Consider the following 24,639-nt stretch of genomic DNA (forward strand, 5'->3'; position numbering starts at 1 on the left):
CTGGACGACACAATCCAGTGATTGATATCATAAGCATCGATCCACGCAATTGACATACGATGACATGCATCAAGCAAGTCAACATCCATTCAATCGCCTCGGACGACAAACATAGGCTCCCTTAGTTAGGGACTTTATTCTCACCCGCAACCTTCAAGCGTTCCATGTTGCAGTTGTGAGAAGCTAGATGAAAAATGTTTGTCCAACATACCGCTTTAGAAACTAGGTTTTGGAAATAATTAGTCCATACTGCGCTGTGTCTCTTTATATGTCATTATCCATGATGCTTGATGTTACAATATGTTTTTTTCAGGATATCTGACGGAGTAAATTCTGTTGACTCCGTCTTGAATATTGACGTGACAAATGTGAATGAGGCTCCCGGTTTCACTAATATTGCAACTGACGGCAGCACGAGGATATTAATCATGGAAACAGCGAGTATTGGTACGTCTGTGCTTAGTGTAGGAGCACTTGACCCGGAAGGTGACGCTGTGACCTTGACCTTAGTGTCACCTCCTACAGAGTTCATCATAAATGCCGGGGGACAAATCCAAGTAAATGCTGCACTCAACTATGAAACAACGTCGACATACGTCCTTACGATACGGTAATATTTTACTGCCGCTTCAATAACCTTCTCATACGTGACCTTTGGGATGCAGTTTTGGTCCGGTGACATTATCTCATTGAAGCAGACACGTGTTCTAAATTAAAGATGTTGTAAACAATTCATGAACTTGAACATGTTAGTTCATGTTTACGTTTGTTGAACTGTTGTAACTGACTCATGTCTATTACGTCAGTAATCTTTAGGGTTGGTGGGGTAGCCTAGTGGTTAAAACGTTCGGTCGCCACGACCCGTGTTCGATTCCCCACATGGGTACAATAAGTGAAGCCTATTTCCGGTGGCTCCGCCGTGATATTGCTGGAATATTACTTAAAGCGGCGTAAAACTATACTCACTCACTAGTTATCTTTAAATATGAAACAAACAAGAACTGGTTATTCAATGGTGATGTATTTGCTCGGGTATCACAGGCGATATTATTTGTATCATATCAATAAGTATTTCAAAACAGGTCAGACTAGTAACGATTAAAAATGTTTGTAACTATTTTGGTAAAATCCAATTTTCAAGCGCATGCTTTCTTTTGCCTAGTATAAATCTGATTTACGTTTTAAGTCCACGTCAGATGCATTCCTATATTGCAGAGCAACTGATGGTACCCTGCAGACAGACATTCAGATGAGGGTGGACCTTGTCGATGTCAATGATGCGTCTCCGATCATCACAGGTCCACTAACTGCCCAACAGGATGAGGAGAAACCTGTAGGCACTATCGTGCCTTTCACATTCTCTGTGTCAGACCCGGATGCTGGTGATGTCCTCACGTATTCTTTGAGTGGTAAGTGACAGTACCGAATCACGATCATAAAAGCTTGAGTCCTTTGTACGATTCCGACTATACCATGAGTCGAGATTATGAATCACTATCAAATAGTGATGATAGTGTCCGAGAAATGGTATATCCTGCTCAACCTGTGGCTTCCGTCGTAAACACATCCAAAGGCAAGTCAATTGTTCACATGAGAAAATACGGGACCAAAAAAAGTGCAAAAAAAGAAACAGACCAACAAGAAGGAGAGCACAATTTATATCCAGGAATATCTTATATCTTATATCCAGGAATCCATGCTACCTACTTCATCATGGACACCAGCTCAGGACAGGTGAAGCTGGCCCAGGTTCTTGACTATGATGTCAGTGGAGCCGTCATTACCTTCGACCAGTTGATGATGACAGTGACTGACTCGTCAGGGAACAATGCTGTAGCAACTCTGATCCTCACACTGAAAGATCTCAATGACAACGCCCCAATCTGTACCCAGACTGTATATACCGCTGATGTGATAGAAAACGCTCCACTCAGTAAGTGTAACCTAAACATATATGATGATAATGTATATCCCGTGATTGTAAAACCAAATCAGTGGTCACAGCACAATGGATTAAGCTGACCGTTCTTCTGTAACAGATTCTGACGTTGCCACAGTAGTGTGTACAGATGCGGATGCTTCATCGCCCAATGGAGATATTTCAGTAGTTATCACCGGTGGAGATGACGGTAATCCGGATGAGAAGTTTAGTGTTTCTGGTCAGAAGGTGGTCACTACTTTTATACCTCTGGACTATGAGACCAAGACCTCTTACAGTCTAAGAATGGAAGCAGTGGATAGTGGTACGACACCTCTTACTGGAACCACTACTGTCATTGTTAATGTAAGTCCTTTTCTTGTTTGTTTTGCTTTATACTGAAATAAAATTCCCAGTATACGATGACAGCTTGAAAAATGTGTAATCTGGACATGACAAACTCGTCACCAAAATAATATTAATGATAACAATCAGGAGCCATCTCTTCTGGTCACCATTGCTTTGCCAACCTCTGAAGGACCCAGTACTATTATTATTTTCATAATGTTCTCAACATGTATAATAATGAAGTAATTTCACAGTTCTATTTGTGATACAACTTTAACTATTCTATGTTCAAGGTTCTACCAGAGAATGAAGGCACGCCTGCATGGGGAACCTTTGTGCCCGCATACGTATCTGGAACACCCTATCCAGTGTCAGAGAATGTCAACATTGGCACATCTGTTGTTACCATAGCAGCAACAGATTCAGATGCAGGGAATGATGGGACAATCACGTACACTCTGCTCTCAACAACAGCTGGTGAGATCATGCCTGTCTTGAACTATTGTGACATCAAGAGCATCTTTCAATAGCAAAATATTCATCTTTGACAGCTAAATCTTTTTTGTTCACATTGCCTTTTATGTCATACGTAACAATATGTCTTTTCTTCCATTTAGCTGGAGGGATCAGTGTGGCAGGGATTTTCCACTTAGATTCCGTGTCTGGGAAAATCTCAACAATGGCGTCTCTCGACCGTGAATCAGTTGCATCCTATGATGTAACAGTGCGAGCATCTGATGGGGGAACACCTGCCAAGACAGTAGATCGAACATTCACTATCTCTGCAGAAGATTACAACGACAATGCACCTGTCTTTACATCAGCGCCATATTCCAACTCCCCTCTGGAAACTGCAACAACGACTGCAGGGACAACAATAGTAGCAGTAGCCGCAACAGATGCTGATGCAACTTCAACTTTGGCATATGCAATAGAGGTTGGAGACTCCACTAGATTCCAGTTTGGTGCATCTGGTCTTGAACTGAAAACTGCAATAAACCTTGATAGTCCGGACAATGACCCTGACTACTATGTCCTCAGAATCATCGTGACAGATGGTGGAACTCCAGAACTGACTGGAACGACCTCTGTGACGGTATCCATCGTTGCAGTTAATGACCACGATCCTGCATTTGCTGCTGGATTCCCTTCAACTGTCCCGGTATGTAGTGCTTTTTTTCAAAATGTGATGCAATCGTGTATGATTATCTCATCTATTTATAACATTACTCACTGAGAAATTGACTATGCCTTATGATTTTAGTTTGCAGAAGATACTGCAGTGGGAACAGTTATTGAAACTGTGGCTGCCACAGATCCTGATGCTGGCATTGATGGACAAATCACGTATTCCATTACTAGTAAGTAAAAGAAATAACCGTTTTCATCAAAACTGATGCTGTAATGGGTATTTGGTCAGTCAGTATAATGTCGGTATTAAAGAAAATGTTCAAATGAAACATAAGATGTATACAACTTCCAGAGGGTGATTGGCCAATTATAGGTTACAAATCACAATAACCTCGTCTGATAGAAACAGCCGATAGAAAACCGCATCACCAATAAGCTAATAGACATAGAAAAATATGATGTTCTCAAACATTGAAGAGCAGAGTAGCCGTAATCACAATATTCAACGAATGTGTGGCAATACATTTTGGGCACAAAACAGGATAGAAAGATACGATTCCGACAATGTCATGAACATGTGTTTATGAGTCAGTATTAAACTGTGATGATACCAGGTGTTTTCGTAAAAAGGTGACTAGTGGCACCCGTCACAAAGACTGCAAAAGCAAGTCAATTGTTCACCTGAAAAAAGACACGGAAAGATCATTGTCAGTGTTTCCTTAATTCAGTGCAACAACCCACTTAAAACGTCAACGAGTTCACGCTTATTTATGTCATGGTAGAATGGAAATAAACAGTGTGTTATCAGTGTAGGGATGCATTACCTGTTGATTGAACCGCGCTAAATCACCATTTAAATTTTCACGCGGGTTCTGTTCCTAAGCTAGTTCTTCACAGCAAACACAGTGTATGTTTATTCCAAAACACAGATATCTCATAACGATGTATAAGTATACACCGGACATAACTCTTTTAATTTGCAGATGGGAATACCAACACCGACTTCAGCATAGATCCAACTTATGGTATCATCAAGCTACAAAACACATTAAATTTTGAGACGACCCCTTCCTACACTCTGGAAGTGACTGCTAGTGATGGTGGAGGGACAGTGAGATCCGCCACAACAATAGTGACAGTCTCAGTCACCAACATCAACGACAACTTGCCGTCATGTCCTTCATATGCTGTGTACGTGACTGTACTTGAGAGCAGCAGTGTCAATGATGTGGTATGTATGACTTTAAAATGTTATTTTACATATATGAGTGAGTGAGTAAAATTAAACGTCACATCGGCAATATTTCAGTTATATCGTGACGACTGCAGATATGAGCATAATGTATTAATTCAAGTATCAATTATTGTGCATGTTTGACAGTTATTTGAACATGTCCTGAGTACCAACTATGGTTGTGTGCAGGTAACAACGCTATCCTGCACTGATGCTGACACAACTGATGTCCTGTCTTATACAATTCTCTCTGGAAATGCTGATGGAAGTTTTGCCCTCGATGGAAGCACTGGTTCTCTTTCCTTAGCTGGAAGTAAGTTGTTGTGGTATTATTACTTTCTTTATCAAAATAAGAAAATCATCTGTATTTTAAAATAAGTGCATATTCCAATGTTTCCAACTATTGTTCAATATTTTCAGCTGTGGACTACGATTCTGCCACTACGTCGTACACCCTGCAGATACAAGTCAGTGACGGGACCAACTCGAGGACTGTCACTGTTTACGTAGATGTCGGTGCGGTAAATGAAGTCACGCCCACTTTTGCAACACCTTTCCCTGCAGTGTCTGTATCTGAGAGTGACTCTCCTGGATCTACAGTCCACACCTACACTGCTGCAGATTCCGACTACGCACCCCATGCTGTCACAACGTATGCTATCAGCACAGGTGAGTAGCTTAATCCTACATGCTCAGTGGTATATGTTTCACCATTTGAAGCTGACAATACTGAGATTGGTTTTAGTGTAGGCAACAACCAGCAAGGTTAAATATTGATTGATTACCTGTATTGTCATAGTATTTGAAATAGAACATTGGTTTTTAATGTACATAAGTTAACTTTAGAAACCCAACAATAACAACACAACATGTGTGTTACCAGATTGTGTAGAAGTGTTTCAAACAATGTTAGTACTTGGGAATTGACGGTCTTGACACAATTCTAGACAATTATGAGCAGAAATCCAAAATGGGAACAATGTATCAATAAGGAATTTGTCCATACGCAAATAAATACTATGTGGAGTACAGATATTATACATGATGCAACAGTTGTTGCACTTCACAGAACTTTATTTTCATACATCTTTACATAAGATGAAGCCCAACTTCTCATTAGTAAAAAAAAGATTTTTATAGTGATGAAATTTTGCCTCTATCATATATTCAGTGACTCAAGGAGGACTGTCCCTGTTCAGCATTGACCAGTCCTCTGCTGTCATCACCTTGGCCTCCAGCGTGGACTATGACTCCCTCCCTGCTGGCACCAAGTTCTATCTCCTCACCCTCACAGCTACAGATGGGGGTGGTCTTCAGGCAAGTACCATGTAGGCTGCACACATAGATCCCATAACATCTTATAAAAGGGTTATTTGTCCATTTGCAACATACTTATTCACTTGCCACTATTATCTTTCTCGTAGGGCACTGGCACAGTAACAGTTAGTGTGACAGACGCCAACGACAACATCCCCTCCTGCTCTCAATCCAGCTGGTCACAGAATGTGGCAGAGAATGTCGGTAAGAACATGTTTGGTAAAATATTCTGGTATCTACACCAAAACGTAACATGGCGTCCAGTTTATTGTTTGTGTTTACCTATATACCTTCCAGACATGCGCTTTAAAGACGATGGTTATGTGTATTCCTCAGATTGTATAATCCATGCCCATTATAATTAATTGTTTCTGAATTGGTCTGTTTCAGCTACATTCCCCACAACACTTATTGCAAGTTTGGGATGCTCAGATGTTGAAGATGGGACATCATTGGTGTATAATCTTGTGCAGAGTCCAGGGTCCCACTTTGGGGTAACTTCAGGAGTTGTAACAATAGAAAGTGAGTAGAACCTCATAACAAGTGCCAAAAGAGTGAGTGATTGTGGGTTAAATGTCGCTTTTGACAGTAATCCAGTTATAGGTCGGCATGTTATCTAAATGAGCAAAGAAAGATTTGAACCATTTCGCTAAGCACTGGTATCATGCTTACAGAAAAAGCATCGATATAGACATTTATCCTCGATTCAGATCAAACCTTTAGAGACAACAGTGAGCTGTTGTGCCTCAGACTTATGTTACCACTAGCCTTCATGTATCCTGTTATATATCAACAAAACCATTCTAACACTTCAGATGCTGTCGATTACGAGGCAAACACTGGTCACACTTTGACAATCACTGTCTCTGATACCGGCAGCCCTGTACAATCAACAACAGTCACAGTTAACATAAACGTCATCAATGTTAATGATGGCCCACCTACATTTTCTGGAACATTTTCCTCCACCATTGCTGAAGACAGCACCATTGGGATCTCTGTTGCCGACGTTGAAGCCACAGACCCTGATGGAAATAATGCTTTTGGAAGCCCTGTTTATTCTATTCAGGGTGGTGACCTCAATAATCAGTTTACCATAGATTCAAGTACAGGACGAGTGTCAACTATTGCTAACCTGGACAGAGAAACAAAAGCCTCGTATGATCTTGTCATCAAAGCCAAGGAAAGTGGAGACATTGGAACCGCCACAGTTATACTTACTGTAACAATCACAGACGTCAACGACAATACACCATCCTGCTCTCAGAATTCTTTTGTTGTAACAGTCAGTGAAGCTGAGAGTGCCGGATTTGGTGTCAACACATTCACTTGTACTGATGATGACACCACTGGAACTGTATCATACACTTTGTCAACTGGAGATACGACCAAGTTTGAAATGAGTTCAAATATTCTTCAGTTAAAGTTACCACTTGACTATGATTTTGGTGTGACAACATATGATGTTATTGTGACAGTATCCGACACTGCAAATAGTGTATCCATCCCTGGAACAATACACGTTGGAAACGTTAATGAGGCTCCGCCAGTGTTTTCCCCAGGTAAAAAATCTCAAATATACCATTGAACTTTATTGTAAGTGGGTCCTTAAAAATGATATATCATTATCACATTTTTTTCCAGCTGAGGACACATTTATAATAAAATACTACAAACAAATTCCAAATCACCAAGTCCTAGTGTCTGTTTTGTATAATGCATGTAAGGATGTAAATGTGATTCATGTGTCCATCAAGTACGTAACGATAAGTGTCCAGCTCACCCTTTTAACAGTCCAGCGCTCAACAATCTGATTGTGCAATGATTTATCCCTTTCTATAGCTTACATAGGGGTGTTCAACGGTACACAGATTCTTGCGTATTGCAAAGAAACATACTCATAAAATAGTATCTGACATGATTCAGCGTTGTCACAGCCTTTTGCGCTTTTCATAACATACCTTGTTTATTTCACTTTCAGTGATATATCCAGTATCCCACAGTGAAAATCTGGCACTGGCTTCCACAATAGCACAAGTTACAGCAACAGATGCAGACTCTGCTGCCACAGCAGATGGACAAATCACATTTGCCTTTGTAGCATCCTACCCTTTGTTTGCATTAGACTCAACTTCAGGCATCATCACGCTAGTGTCATCATTGGACAGAGAGACGGATGCAACTCACGACCTTCTAGTTACAGCAACAGACGGAACCACGACAGTAACAGCCACTGTCAGTTTGACTGTCACAGATGAAAATGACAACACTCCTGTGTTTGGCTCTGGGTCCTACAGGTATGGTTCTTTCTCTTCATCATACACAAATTGCACCCAGTACATGCCATGCCACTGACAACTTCAAATTGAACACTAGCAAAACTATTATCTGATACATAAGCGTTTTGTTATGAATGGATGGAATGAATGGTGCATTTTATCTTTCTTCTCAACAGTGGCAGTGTGTCTGAGACAGATGCTGTTGGAGCTAGTGTGGTGGTCACCATTGCAGCAACTGACATAGATGACCCTGCAATGGGAGGAAATGGACAAATAACATACTCAATCATCGGTATGTGAAGTGCAAGCAAAAGTAATACTAAGTGTGTCTTATACTGATGTTCTATTTGATGATACCTTTTCCCGAAACCATGTATAAACACCTTTACACTTCATTTGTTACAGGTGGTAATACAAACAGTGACTTCACAATCGATGCCAGCAATGGAGAGATCAAAACAGCCAAACTGTTGGACTATGAGACAGCAGTGTCCCACTCATTGACAGTGAAGGCAGTAGACAGAGCAGGTGATGCACAATCCAGGTCTGCCACAACAATTGTATCAATAACAGTCACTAATGTGAATGAGCATAGTCCAATATTTACCCCAACAACTATCATCAAGGCAGTACCAGAAATGACAGCCATTGGAACTCTCATACATCAGATTCTTGCAACTGATGCAGATAGTGGCACAGATGGAGATCTTACGTACACAATGACAGCTCACGCCACATTTGCCCTAGCATCCGATGGAGCTCTAACCTTAAAAGATAATCTGAACTATGCAACTGCCAGTACACACTCTCTTACTATGACAGCAACTGATAGTGGAACACCACCTAGAAGTACAGACGTTAGTGTTACAATCAACGTAGTTGACGACAACAATAACACGCCATCATGCTCCCCTAGTTCCACAACTGTCATTCAAAGAGAAGACCATACTGGTAATGTGGCTACTTTGTCATGCAGCGACTTGGATACAGGAGCAAGTGGAACACTTTCCTACATTATAGAATCCGTGAATGCTGTTGCTGGAAGTGGTTCATTTTCTGTTGATACGAGTGGTGCTGTCACTACAACAGGCTTGGATTATGAAACTGCAACTTCGCACTCCATCATAATAAGAGTCGAAGATGGTGCTGTCCCTGCGCTAAGCACATCAACTACAGTGATTGTGTCAGTGACAGACGTAAATGAGGCTGCTCCAGTATTCCTTGGAACGCCGTTCAACCCTTCCATGGCAGAATCGGAGGCAGTAGGATTTACGGTACTTACTGTGGCTGCAACTGATGCTGACACCGCAAATACTGTTACATATTCCCTGACAGACACAACAAATCTACTCATAGGATCTGCTACAGGAGTAATAACGCTGAAGGTTCAACAAGACAGAGAAACCAATCCAACTGTGACTGTTGATGTATGTGTCACTGATTCAGGCACAGTTGATGCAATCAAATCCACATGTGAGACTTTGACACTCACTATAACAGATGTCAATGATAACCTGCCAGTGTTTAATCCATCGTCATATACAACAAACGTAGATGAGAACACAGCTACAGGGACGACTGTGATGACAGTAACTGCAACAGATGCGGACGATCTAGGCTTTGGAACAATTACCTACTCCATACTAAGTGGCAACACAGACACTGTATTTAGCATTGCAGCAGGTGTTATCACAGTTACTGACAATACTGGCTTGGACTTTGAGAGGACCCAACTCTTTACTCTCACAGTGAGGGCTACTGATGGCGGGGGCCTGACTAGTGACGTCATAGTGTCCATAGGTGTCAATCCTATCAATGAAAATTCTCCAACATTCGCCCCGGCATCAAGCACAGAAATTGTTCCTGAGGACAGTGTACTGGGACATGTTGTTATAGATCTTGATGCTACAGACACTGATTCTGGACTAGATGGACAAGTAACCTACAGCATCATATCGGGATCACTTGGGAAGTTTGTGGTTGACTCATCAACTGGCATTGTGAGAGTAAGTGACGTCCTCGATGCCGAATCTGTGTTATTATACACTGTTACAGTCCAGGCAACGGATGCTGGCACTAATCCATCAACACTGAGTGGTACCTATATCCTAACTGTATCAGTGACTGATGTAAATGATGCAGCACCATCGTGCACTCAGGCATACTACTCCACTGCCATAACTGAATCAACAGGACCAACAACGTCAGTTCAGCAAATCGTGTGTTCAGACTCGGATATAAACGCACCAAACAATGCCCTCAGTTATACCAAAATTGCAGGGGATCCAGGGAACCTGTTTGACCTGGATACTTCTACAGGATTGGTTTCTGTTGCTGCAGCAGCATCCTTTGATAGAGAGACAACTGCTTCATACCTTCTGAATGTTACTGTTACTGATGGTGGAGCCACACCGCTCTCTACAGTCATCCACGTCTTTGTCAGTATCACAGGTAGGTGATAGGTGTATCACAAGTAGGTGTAAATCGTGTTTACTCATGATTATAATTGTGTGAGGAACAAGTAAATACATAACATATTTCTTTATAGACGAGAATGACAACACTCCAGCATTTGGCCAGAACCCGTACACGCCCAGCATAGCTGAAGATGCCACCCCTGGATCAGCTGTTGCGACAGTAGCAGCAACAGATACAGATGCGGGTTCAAATGGTACATGGCAACACGCAAGATAAAATAAAACCTACAATCAGAATCATACCAAAATGATATGTTCCATCTCAAATATTGTTTCATTTGATGACAGCTTTAGATATATTGAATTGAGAATGATCACTCCATTACACTCTCATGCGTTGTTTTGTTTTGTTTTCAGGAGATGTAGTTTATTTCATTTCATCTGGCAATTCACTGGGTCACTTCACTGTGGACTCTGTGACAGGAGTTGTGTCTGTCCAGGCATCTCTTGACAGGGAGTCTTTATCTTCATATGTTTTGGAAGTCAAGGTTCAGGACAAAGGAACCCCTACAAGCCTTACTGGAACATCAACTGTTTCGATTACAATAACTGATGTCAATGACAACTTTCCTCTTTGTACCTCATCTGTATACACAGGCAATGTTCCAGAAGATGCTGCCCCAGCCACGTCCGTTGGCACTGTGTCCTGTCCAGATGCTGATGATCCTCCTAACAATAATGTTGTATACACAATCACAGCAGGCAACACCGGGAGCGTGTTTGCTGTTGGGTCTACATCAGGAGAGGTGACAGTGAATGCAGGACTTGATGCAGAAACACTGAGTGTGTACAATCTTATAGTGCAGGCTTCTGATGGAACCCTCACTACCTATGCCATTGTAACAGTCACAGTATCGGATGTCAATGAACATGACCCGGTCTTTGCGCCACCTGGACCCTACTCCGAGTCATTCAGTGAGGATACAGCTTTAGGAACTACTATTAAGGACATTAATGCCAACGATAATGATGTGTCTAATTCTGTTCTATCATTCAGCATAACTCTAGGAAACACAGATAACAAGTTTTGGATTGATCCAACATCAGGGACAGTTGTTCTTCAGGCAGCTCTTGACAGAGAAACCACAGACACATATTCCTTGACAATAGAAGTAGCTGATGGAACTGGAGCTGGAAGTCGCACAGCAACGACTCAGCTAACAGTATTAGTCCTCGATGTAAATGACAATGACCCGGTCTGTGCTCCTTCCAACTATATCAACACATTACCAGAAGATTCCAGTATTGGAACAACTGTAAGCAGTCTAACATGTTCTGATGCTGATTCTTCTACCCCTACCCTTGCTTACAGTATCACAACAGGCAACGGGGATGGCAAATTTACCATCGATGCTGCTTCTGGGGTGGTCACCATATTTGCTTTGCTCGATTATGAAACAAAGACTTCCTATAGCTTGGAAATTCAAGTATCTGACCAAGGGGGTACTGCAAGAGTTATCACTGTTCCTTTGAGTTTAGATGTAACTCCTATAAATGAAGCAGCCCCTGTATTTTCTGCGGTTACTCCTGTGGCTATTCAGGAAGACATCTCCATAGGAACGCCTGTGTGCACAGTAACAGCTACAGATACTGATAATGGTTTACTTCATGGGACAATTAGGTATTCTATAACAACTGGAAATGGTCTTGGACATTTTACAATCGACAAAGGAACAGGTGAAATCAAGACTGTAGGTAATTTAGACAGAGAAAGCATGGCCTCATACGCTTTGAAAATCCGTGCTACTGACGACTATGCTGGTTCAGGTAATGAGCGTAATTCTGAAGTGGATCTCAGTATAACAGTGGGTGATGTGAATGATAACATCCCTGTGTTTGTACCAGTCATCTACATCAAAGATGTCCTTGAGACAGCACCAAGTGGATCTACAGTGGCAGTAGTGACTTCGCGAGATGACGATGATGTCCCAAATGCAACACCTGTGTACACCATCTTATCGGGAAACACAGGAAATGTTTTAACATTTGTTGGAAATGAACTCATACTGGATACAGGAAAAACTTTCAATTATGAAATATTGACAAAGTATGACCTTGTTATTCAAGTTTCAGACAGTGGAACCCCATTATTGTCATCGAATGGCCGAATCATCATAAACGTACTATCAGAAAACGAGTTTGCTCCGATCCCTGCTGTCCCGAATGACAGCATTACCGTGAGCGAGCTCATTCCAGTGGGAACCAACTTTTACAATGCAAGTGCAGTAGATGGCGATGCAGGAACCGATGGAGAATTCTTATGGAGTATCACAAATGGAAATAGCCCTGAACTTTTCTTCTGCAGCCCACAGCTAGGAGAACTGTATACATCGTCCGTTCTAGATTACGACACACCTCCCAACTCTCACAATATTACTGTTGAAGCACAAGACAAAGGTGGCTTGACTGGGTCATTCTGGCTTGAAATTGTACTTCAGGATGAAAATGATGAATATCCAGTATTTTCTCAATCAATCTATACTCCTTTTCTGTATGAAAATGTCCCTATTGGTAGTGGTGTCACAACTGTTACTGCAACAGACAAAGACTCGGGGATCAATGGACAAGTCACCTACTCAATATTATCTGGAAGTGGCCAAACATACTTTGCAATTCACAGTACAACAGGTGTCATAACTACAGCCAAGGATATTGACCGTGAAGAGCATATAGAATTATTCCTTATTCTACAAGCCATCGATGGTGGAACGCCTCCTCTGTCTACTGTTGGAGTCGTCAAGGTGATCATAGTTGACCTTAATGATAATGCTCCTACATTCACACCTGACTACTTTGTTCAGAGTCTGTCAGAAGACACAACTGTGGGAACTAGTGTGACGACCGTCTATGCCAAAGATGCAGACTCTTCTGCTAACAACAATAACGTCTTCACCTACAGTCTCACTGATGCCTACTTTGATGTCAACCCAGGATCTGGGCAGATTTCAGTCAAAGCTCCTTTGGATAGAGAAACTATTTCAAGGTGATCAAACGTACAAATAGTGTCTGAAACATATTCCAATATAACACATCAACACCAGAGTAACTAGCCTCGATTATCTCCCCAAACAGATTCCATTTGGGGTAAGGTGCGAAATAGCTCTAAAAATAAAATTAAAATAAACAAAAAATATATAATAATAATGGAGTTCGTTATTGGTCATGTCTATATAATGTGTATATTCTGATCATTTTTGAGTTTTTAATCATAAGAGCTATTTCTATATTTTACAGCCACAACCTTACTATCTATGCAACAGACCTCGGGTCACCAGCCAATACGGGAACAGCACTTGTGACAGTCAACCTCCTAGATATCAACGATAACATACCGGACATAACAGGAAGCTACTCCACTAATCTGAGTGAGGACATCAGCCCTGGAACCATTGTGTTCACTATTGCAGCCTCTGACATAGATAGTGGTGTGAATGCTGAACTTGTGTACTCTATTGTGTCTGGAAACACTGATGGAGATTTCAAGGTTTGTCATCTGTTCACAGCATACACAGTCTTAAAAATCGATTTCTGATATATTAAACTGTGACCCTAAAATGACTTAAATGATATAAAATGTGACATAATCTATTGTTATTTGATTTTAAATTTCAGATAGAAATTGGGAGTGGTATTGTTCAAGTGGAGAATTCACTGGACAGGGAGAGAACCACGTCCTACAACCACGTCATCCATGTAACTGACAAGGGTACACCTCCACTGACTGCTTCTGTTACCACCACGATAGTAATCGATGATGTGAATGACAACAATCCAATCTTCAACTTATCACCATACACCTTCAACATAGCCGAAAACGTTCCTTCTGGGTCATCAGTTGGTACAGTACAAGCTACAGACCTAGACAGTCTAACAAATGCAGCTCTGACGTATGAGATTGTTGTCTTCTGGATTGGCGAAGCATCCCATTTCAACCTTGATCTTTCATCTGGAGTAATCACTACAGCAGCGAATCTGGACCGAGAAACTATTGACACATACAGTTTGAGATGTCGTGCTAAAGATGGTGGCACTCCACAATTAACTGGAGATGTGAATGTGACAATCGTGATTGATGACTTGAATGACAACCCACCCGTCTTCAACCCCATACAGTATACTGGATCGGTAAATGAAAATACGGTTGTGGGAACGAGCATATTGACCGTTACAGTCACTGATGCAGATGCCCACAATGGTGCCATAACTCTGTCAATCGACACTTCAACTCCTGAAGGGGTCAGAGGGGACCAGTTCTTAATAGTTGATCCTACTTCAGGTATTGTCAGTGTCAAGTCTGTTATGGACAGAGAGGTTGACGTGGAATTCAATGTGACCATTTTAGCTGTTGACAATGGGACAGTTCCACTGACAGCCTCAGCTATTGTTCACATCACAGTCATCGATGAAAATGACAATACCCCTGTCTTCAGCACAACCTTCTACAACGCTGAGATCGCCTACACAGGTTCCTGTGACAACACTATTTTGACTCTGACGGCGACTGATGCTGATTCCGGACCAAATGGTCAAGTGTCCTACTACCTTTCCCAGAATCCTTATGGATTTTTCTTTGCTGTTGGTGCCAATTCAGGTATTCTGATATATTTAGGCATTTATGAGATTATATGACTCATACAGTTTCTCACTATATAGTCTTGACTAAAGCAGTATGTTTGTTTCAAATCATTATTTGTGAATCTCTTATGTACTTGTCTCAAAAAAGATGAACGCCGCCCACCACTGCACTAACACTATTTTGACTTGAGTGCGACTGATGCTGATACTGGATCCGATGAACTAGTGTCCTAATCCTTTTCCCAGAACCCTTATGGATGTTTCTTTGTGGTTGATGCCAGTACAGGTATTTCAATATACTAATGCCAATTCAGGTACTTCAATATATTAACCTATGTATAGGATTATAAGATTTCTTGTTTTAATTACATTCTAAAAAGTATGTGATTTTCTTCCCCAGTATCTGGGATATTCTTGAACAGATGACAAGTGCTGATCATGTTAATATTTATTATATCTAGGTGTTGTGACGCTACAGACCCCAGTGTCAGTGAACACAAAGTATGTACTGGAAGCCTCAGGGAAGGACGGTGGTGTTTCTTCGAGAACCACCAACCCTGCAGCATCAATTCGTGTGGACACATTCGACCCCAACACAGTGGCCGTCATCATCAAACTTGGCATAAGCAAAGCCGATTTCCTCCTTAGAAAGGATCAGTTTGTGTCCCAATTCAAGACTGTCATGTCATCCAAATACCCATCTTGTCTTGTACGGGTCTGGTGCATCACAGAGCGATCGGGGGAGACGGCAGTAGCAGCACCAACAAGAAGGCGACTCCTGGCCTCAAGGTAATTGATGATAACTGTGTTAAACATACGATTACACCGCCTTAGCTAAAGTAAAGGTTCATCAACAGAGGATCTCCCAGGGTATAGTTATCATTAGCCTTATACACGAGAGGGGTGACAAAGCGTGGACATCGGAGTAGTCAACCTCCGCTCAGGTATACTTTCACCCAAAGAGGCCAACCAAGATTGTTAAGGGTGTGTCTTAAAAAACTTAAATGTGATTCGACAGATTACCATTTAAACTAACATAAGTGATAAGATCATCATGATTATGTGCAGCGTTTGCACTTTAAAAAGATGTTTTATAATTATACAATGAAGGCCCAAGTTACCGCCTAAAAGGTAACTGAAAACTAAGGGAATTTAACATTTATTATAAATAAGTAATAAAAATACAATGGGCGGTCTCTGAATATGGAACCTTGTCACAATAACTTATATTCAGATGCTATTTCTAACATAATTACAAATGCATATTCATCAATGTTGTTATTAATCTGATTTAGAACGTTAATACTGATATGTAAACTAGGGAACTAATTGATGTAAATACTCTGGTGTCATTGTTCTGTCGATACTCTAGTAAATGGTGTCTCTGGGATGCTCTCTTTCAGTCCAGTAGATGTCAACCTTGTTGTTGTTGCGGACAACTCAACCGACTCGTTAAGCAACCTGTCCCAGGGGAAGACTTTCCTCACTTCCAGTGCTGTCACCAGTGTGGTAGCGTCCGACCCGTCAGGGACGCCATCATCTTCTCTGCAAGGTGGGTTATCATTTAATGTAATGATGTCAAGCAGCATCAGCATCAACATCAGCAGCAGCAGCAGCAGTAGTTGTAGTTGTAGTACCAGGATTTAAAAGGTGTAAGGGACAATCATGGCTCGCGGTTTCTACTTGGGTTGGAATGCATTGCAGTATTTACATTTTTAACATTGCGTATTTGCCTTTCATAACTATTTCTAGTTCATATACTCCTACTTCTCTTCCCATAGGGTCAGCCTGGGACTACTTTGTGATCCAGAACGCCAGCCCCTACACGGAGACTGTCACCCCATGGCATCAGACCACAGTCGGCATCGTCTTTATCACCCTCGCCTGCCTCCTGACCGTCGTCCTCATCGCCATCACCATCTTCGCCATCGTCTGGTGGAGGAAGAAGAGAAGGTTGGTCCTTTCAACGCAGAATTGATGAATATTTGTGAACAAACATAAGATAACAGACCTCATGGTTGAAAAATCACATTTTGACTTCTCATTATATTTTAAAACTACACAATCTTAGGAACACAAAAATACAATTCACAAGCTTCAATTCATATTTATCACTGAGATGCATGGCAAAGTACGTTCCCGCAGTCTTATAACTGTTTATGTATAATAACTGCTGTTTTTAGAAATAATGGCGGATTAATTGAAAGTAGATATGTATTGAAATGTTTTGAAATGATGTTTTTATTACAATAGAAGAAGCGATATTTTTGTACATGGTGATTTTTATGGAAGTAAGTTGACGTGAAACGTCTTTCTTTATGACGTCACCGCACAATTGTATCCCATAAAATGAACCTAGTTTTTACAACAGGTATCTGGCATTAGACTGCCTCTAGATTTTTAGTAACCAGGAATGTTCAGTTGGTTCTCCTGGATATAACTGAAGTGTATAGTCAGACATTTTATGTAGTAGGTGTATTTTACCTGGTTTTCTCCTGTACTATAACCACAAGTATGAATGTGTCAGAATACAGATGATTAATTCAACACTCTATGACTATGACGTGGCGTCCTTGTTGCAGGCCGATAACCCCGACAAAACAGCCAAAGAAAGAGCAGAATCACAACAGGTTCTTCCAAACAAAACGTAAGCATATCGAAGTTTTAAATATATCAGCTCATCGGTTGAATAAAAGTCGGATCAATACGTGGTGGCTTTGTCTAACTAACTTCTCTTTGAACCTCTCTGCAGCAACTGTCCCTGATCTTGACGTAAAGAAAACAAAGCAGTATCCTCCCGCAGTGTTTGCGGCTGTTCCCCGGACGCCGGTAGGTAGCAGTAGCAGTGAACGTGTGAGGGAGTTGGTTTAACGCGGCTTTGAACAGCATTCGTGTTATATCACGGCGAGTCAGTTTAATGTGGGAGGAAAGCCCGAAGTAATGCACGAGCACGGGTATGGTGCTGACAAACCTAGAAACATACTCGGTGCGACCGGGAGTCGAACCCACGATCATAGGTTCCTGACATGCCCAAGGGAGGCAAAGTGAATTGCGGCGCCTTAGACGACTGAGCCACCCGTGCCCTCAAAATGACTCGTGACTCAACTGGTTGCCCACATTACATTCCGACTCTCTCTTAGGCCATAGACCCGTGAAGATACGGGGTACAATAGGTCTTCAGCAACCCATGCTTGCCGTAAAAGGCGACTATGCTTGTCGTAAGTGGCGATTAACGGGATCGGGTGGTCAGGCTCGCTGACTTGGTTGATGCATGGCATCGATCCCAAATGAGTAGATCGATGCTAATGATATCAATCACTGGATTGTCTGGTCCAGACTCGATTTTTTACAGACTGCCGTAAAACAGCGGCGTAAAACAGCAAAACAAACCAAACCAAAATCTTAGAGCGTATATTTTGGATCAGCTGCTAACGGGACCTACTGACTAAAAAACTGAAATTAGAAAACAAGGACTTTTGAGAAATTTGTTTTACACTGTTTTACAATTAGTTGAAATGATAACGAAACACGATATTTTATCCCCGCTGTTGGATAGGATTACATATGAAAAGATGCTTCTAATAGAAAATAGTCGAGTATCTTTCGGTATCTTGTTATAATTATTATACGTGTTTGTTTTTTATTCATAAGTTGCTGTACTAATCCGGAATTTGAAATGTTTGTTAAAGTTGTTTTCGGCCACCTACATTGAATTTTAGGCTAAATATTATGTATAGGAACTAATAAAAATTAAAAGTCCTTTTGGGTAAGTCAGCTGGTGTGTACACCAGTTTCTCTCGCTGATACACGATATGAGTGAGTGTGTTTGTCCGCTTATAATAAACAATAATACCGTAGGCAACACCGGACATAGGCGTCACACATTGTACCTCAGTGGGGAATCGAAACCGTGTCTTGACTTGACGAGCCAACACTTTAACCACTAGGCTACCACCCTAGATACCCCGTGTACTGTATCAATCAGTACATCGACTGTAATCACATCACTGTTTTCTCCGTTGACCAGCCACACGCATCAGTAAATCAATTTGCTGCTCCACTGTTATCATCACCTTTACCATGTTTATAATCTCAAGCCAGTGGGAGGGCCGTTGGGGTAGCCTAGTGGTTAAAGTGTTCGCTCGTCACGCCGAAGGTCCGAGTTCGATTCCTAACATGAGTACAAAGTGTGGAGCCCATTTCTGGTGTCATCCGTTATGATATTGTTGGAAACTTGTAAACATATCATCAAAAATGGTATGTTTTGAGTACATATACTGCGAGATGTCTATAAGATGTGAAATAAATAATGTATTTTGACGTGGCTAGCCACGGGTTGAGACGACTAAGGAGGAGGAGTACTTCCGCCCCATGGAGACGAAGAGAGGCTACAGTAACGTGAGTCCCCCGAGGACACCCCGCACCGTACTGCTGTCGCCTAAAACTGGTACAGCTGAACACATCATCATCAACAGACAGTTTGACGGAGCAGCTATAGATCCAGGTTAGCCAGCGCGTCTGTCCGTGTTTTTGATCAATGGTTCAGTGACATACCAATACTATGTCTCGGATGCAGTGTACCCGTATAGATCCGGGTTAGAGTAGATCTTCAGCAACCCATGCTTGTCGCAAGAGGCGACTAACAGGTTCGGGTGGTCAGGTTCGCTGACTTCGTTTATGCATGTCATCGTATCCCAACTGCGTAGGCCGATGCTCATGATGGCAATCATTGGATTGTCTGGTCCAGACTCTAATAATTTAGTCTGTCGTCATATAGCTGGAATATTGCTGAGTGCAGCGTTAAACAACAAACAAACAATAGAAAACTATTGTAAAATTGCTGTTTCCCCATTAGGGATTAACAGCGGTTTGAATGTAGTCATAATTTGGTGTCACTTTCTTTTTTATATATGTATTATTTTGAAAAGGTTTCTGTGTCACACAGTTAACATACCTTATCAATATGTAAAGCTGTATGACCATAAAATAATAAAGGCATTTAATACATTATCATGATCTCAGTAGGTTATGCTTTGAAGTATAAGAAGTCAATAATAACAAGTCAATCAATGAGCTGACCCATGAAGATCCGGGGAAAGGCGACTATGCTTGTCGTAAGAGGCGACTAACAGGATCGGATGGTCAGGCTCGCTGACTTGGTTGATGCATGTCATCGTATTTCAGTTGCGTGGATCGATGCTCATGATGTCTGGTCCAGATTCGATTATTTAGAAAGCCGTCATATAGTTGGAATATTGCTGAGTGCGGCGTTATACAAGAAACGAACGAACAATCTATGAGCTGCTATCGCCATGGTGACGATGTGTTTCATTACTTCCAGCCACTGGCAAGGTGTACGAGTACAATACTCGGACAAATGAAAGACGCTGGTTGTCGACACCGGAGGGCAAAGCAGTCGTAGCCAGAGACAGCATCGTCTAGATATCGCCCATGACACAGACACAGAAGACTGTGCTCGCCCTTCCGTCGCTACATACAATGCAAGGGAGATAACTCGACTACCACTGTTGTTACTTGGATAAACAATCTCCATCTCACGTTCGCCCTGTAGCTACTGCAATCCCTATGTCGTCCTATTGTGTAGATAATTTTTTAATTTTGTAACAATTACATTTACCGTATTCGACGTAATAAGCACCCAGGGCGCTCTCAAAATTAGAAATAGGGGGCTCTTATTAGAATATAATTTTGGTGAAAGAGTCGAAAGATCGTAAATGATACAGCCTGAAATGATACAAAAGTAAAAGTCTGTGCGTATTATACACGACAGATATATTTTTCCAGAATTTAATTGCCCGTAATTAAGGGTGCATATAACACACGAGTGCGTATTATACACGAATAAATGTACACGAATTGTGGACATTGATCAGTCGGAAGGGTGCTGATTGGGATTGTTCACTAGCCCATATATTTGAAAATATCGCCGTGGCGCTTATTAGAGCGGGGCGCTTATTACGTCCAATACGGTATGTTTAAACATGTATATCTACGCGATCGTTTGTAAGGTGTGTTTTAACACGCACTATTCGGTGTTAAATTCCAACATACGCACAACTAACATGTCACTACCTCAAAACTGACAGAACAGACACGTGATAACACTCAGTTACAGATGTTTCTTAGCTCAGTTTTATTCAGCAAATGTCCACTACTTCGAGTCAAAACACCTCACCTCACCATTTGTACTTTTATATTGGTAAGGTTGTTTCCGCATCAGTAGTTTTGTGACAATGGCAAGTTTTGCCTGAGTAATAATAATTCGTTAGATGTGTTTTATGTCATATAATAACATATTGATTATGTTTCAAGACAATTAATAATTATTATAATGCAATATGATGTTAATTGAGTTGTGTTGTCACACGATTGTTGATACCGTCCACGTTCTGATGAATCTCTCATTTTTTTGTTATTTCTTCGTTATTTATATTTATATTTTAAGAGATGTATATATCAAAATGAGTACTGTTGCATACAGACTATCTTTATACTATCGGAATGATTATACAAATATTTCTTTATCTTACTGTTGTTTCAGATATTTTTTACTGTTCAATAAAAGCTTTAGAAGCTGTGCTTTTGTATGTCATGTTTCGGATCAGGTATGGAAAAAAAAGTTGAACCTATCCGTCGGATTTGGTTTTCCTGACAACTGATAACAGTCGTGCAAAAGACTCGCATTTACTCACACAAGGGGTTTACCTTAACAGTCCAGTTACTGATGTGGGTATTTTTAAAGATGTTAACTGATGATCATGACTGTGAATGGGATTGCGATATGAGTTATTTCACGCTAGAGCAGAGGAAAACGGGTTGTGACATGCTACTGCCCTCAAGTTCAGCCAACAGTCTGCCGTTTGTGAATTCGGTACAAATTCGCCTGTACACTCGGTTAGGGGAGGTGGCGAGATTGGGTTTAACGTCACGTTCAACATTATTGCACTTATGTGCATGCACACGAGTGTGTGTGTGTGTGTGTGTGTGTGTGTGTGTGTGTGTGTGCGTGTGCGGCTGCTTGTTCTAGTCCGGCTTATGCCGATTTTATAGTGCTAGCCCACTGAGACACCAATCCGCAGCTTCACATGACTACCCCCCTCATACACAGGAAACTGACTCTGAGCTGACCAGTCCTTCTTTTAGCCCCTTAATGCCGAGCGCCATGCAGGGTAACAACGAGTACCATCTTTTGGGTATGACACTGCCAGGGATCGAACCCCGGACCTTCATCTAGCCGGGCGGACGCTCTACCACTAGACCTAGCAGGCGGTCGTACACACGGCTAGTCCATGATAGATCCTAAACAGTGGTGTGTACACTTGGACAGACAACCTCTGCCTAACACAGAGAGAACAAGTGATTACATATACTTCACAAAATGTTAATTGACATCTTGATGTTTGTTTGTTTGATTGCTTGTTGTTTAACGCCGCACTCTGGGCCAGACAATCCGGTGATTGACATGAGCATCGATCCATGCAATTGGGATCGATGACATGCATCAACCAAGTCAGCGAGCCTGACCACCCGATCCCGTTAGTCGCCTCCTACGACAAGCATTGTCGCTTTTTACGGCAAGCATGGGTTGCTGAAGACCTATTCCACCCCGTATCTTCACGGGTCACATCTTGATGTATGAATTACAAACTGAGATAAGATGCTATGAAGAGAAATGTTTGATATTTACATACGATAAATTTTGCATGTAATATGTCCTGACGGGTGAGAGGGCACACGTTTCTCAGTCGTATAAGGCGCAGCGTCCCTTGGAAGCACCAGCAACCTTTGATTGTGAATTCAAATTCCAGTTCTCCCCAATTATGTTCCAATGTTTTTCAGCACCTACCTGTGCGCGTTTGTTTCACCAAAGTGGTAAACGTCTGAGACCTGCATCACTTCAGGCTTTCCTCCTACAATAAGCTGACACGCCGTGATATAATTGGAATACTGTTCAAAGCAACCTAACTCACTCACTCACTATCACTGGTGACGTCATGACTTTTTGAGTTTTGCTGTATGAACAGTAAACATTTATAAAACATTTGGAAAATGTCTGACATTTACATATGATAGTGGCGGTAAGGTTTCCCATTGTTGAAAACGTTGGTTCGTCACACCGAAAGCAGGGGTTCGATTCCCCACGTGGGAAAGTGTCTGAAACCCATTTCTGGTGTCCAGTGCTGTTATTAGAGGGAATAGTAGCAAAAGCGGGATAAAACTCACTCATTCATTGACAATGCATTGTTATCAATCACGCGACCCCAAAACGTTTGCGACCGCCTCCATGGTCTAGCGGTAGAAGTCCGGGTTCGATCCTCGGCCGCGTCATACTTAAAGACGTTAACATGTGGTACTTGTTGTAACCCTGTCTGGCGCTCGGCATTAAGGGGCTCAAACAAGGACTGGTCGGCTCGTAGGCAGTACACTGTGTCTGAGTGGGGTATTCATGTTAAACTGCGGCATGATATCTCAGTGGGCTAGCACTATAAATCGGCATGAGCCCGTGCATGCACGTCGCTATATAAGTGCAATAATCTTGGACGCGACGTTAAACCCCATTTTACCTCACCTCACCTCACCTCACCTCACCTCACCTCACCTCTAAACGTTGGCAGCATACATACACAACAAATCTCACTATAAACAATGTAATAATTGAAGTTGACATTTTGACAGTACTTCTAACCAAGTTCTGCGTCAGGTGTGGTCAGATTGTTTACACAAGTTGATCAAGTTGTTGTGACAGTCGCTTACTGTATATGACGTCGTCTTTCTTCTTGGTAACCTTGTAAATCTCATCTCATATGCATGCAAAACACGGATCACCAACGTGCCGTAATGTCCAGTACCGTAACAGCAGTCAGCTGAATACATAATATAACACTGTTGATCTGGCATGATTGCACCAACTAGCGTTAATACAGCTGTACCTTAAATCTTCGGTGACCTACCTATCTCATTTGGTAGCAGGGTAACTCGCATTAATTTCAGGCCACATTTTAGGCTTGGGGTCGACACTCCCATTAATTTGGTGACGTGTTATTTTCATGATTTCCAGTACGCGGTCACCTCTCTGACGGTATATATCATCTACTTGCCTCCTTAAGTTTTAGCCTTGAATATGGTAACGGCATACCCGCAATGAGAGTACTGATAGAGTTGAAGTGCTTATTAATAGGTAAACACGGGGCACATATCTTCATTCGGGTAGTGTATACGCTGGGATAAGATTAGAGCATGACTTTCTCTGGAGATTTGAAATGTATTTAACCTCTTACTAATATTCGGTGAGTAAATTACGACTATTATTCTCTCATATTTAATATTTTCTAGCGTTTG

At 41.6% G+C, this 24,639-nt stretch overlaps 2 protein-coding genes across 2 annotated transcripts in view; both read left to right on the forward strand.

Annotated features, from left to right (window-relative positions):
• LOC124136628 (protocadherin Fat 4-like) overlaps positions 1-2,796 on the forward strand; it is a 34,014-nt gene extending 31,218 nt beyond the window's left edge. Inside the window, exon 41 of the mRNA XM_048396732.1 lies at positions 2,622-2,796. Within this exon, the coding sequence (XP_048252689.1) occupies positions 2,622-2,796 (175 nt within the window). The remainder of the gene's footprint in view (positions 1-2,621) is intronic.
• Positions 2,797-8,440: 5,644 nt separating this feature from the next.
• The window catches only part of LOC124136636 (protocadherin Fat 4-like), a 44,776-nt gene continuing 28,577 nt past the window's right edge, over positions 8,441-24,639 (forward strand). The window contains exons 1-14 of the mRNA XM_046502623.2: positions 8,441-8,519; positions 8,633-10,678; positions 10,776-10,898; positions 11,062-13,687; positions 13,939-14,188; positions 14,317-15,295; positions 15,741-16,068; positions 16,683-16,831; positions 17,061-17,232; positions 17,862-17,926; positions 18,032-18,108; positions 19,609-19,783; positions 20,621-20,697; positions 22,043-22,194. Coding sequence (XP_046358579.2) covers positions 8,483-8,519; positions 8,633-10,678; positions 10,776-10,898; positions 11,062-13,687; positions 13,939-14,188; positions 14,317-15,295; positions 15,741-16,068; positions 16,683-16,831; positions 17,061-17,232; positions 17,862-17,926; positions 18,032-18,108; positions 19,609-19,783; positions 20,621-20,697; positions 22,043-22,194 — 7,256 coding nt within the window. The 5' untranslated portion in view covers positions 8,441-8,482. The remainder of the gene's footprint in view (positions 8,520-8,632; positions 10,679-10,775; positions 10,899-11,061; positions 13,688-13,938; positions 14,189-14,316; positions 15,296-15,740; positions 16,069-16,682; positions 16,832-17,060; positions 17,233-17,861; positions 17,927-18,031; positions 18,109-19,608; positions 19,784-20,620; positions 20,698-22,042; positions 22,195-24,639) is intronic.

This window comes from Haliotis rufescens, unplaced genomic scaffold (genome assembly GCF_023055435.1).
Source record: "Haliotis rufescens isolate VD_foot unplaced genomic scaffold, xgHalRufe1.0.p SCAF_16, whole genome shotgun sequence".
In the NCBI taxonomy this organism is placed as follows: domain Eukaryota; kingdom Metazoa; phylum Mollusca; class Gastropoda; order Lepetellida; family Haliotidae; genus Haliotis; species Haliotis rufescens.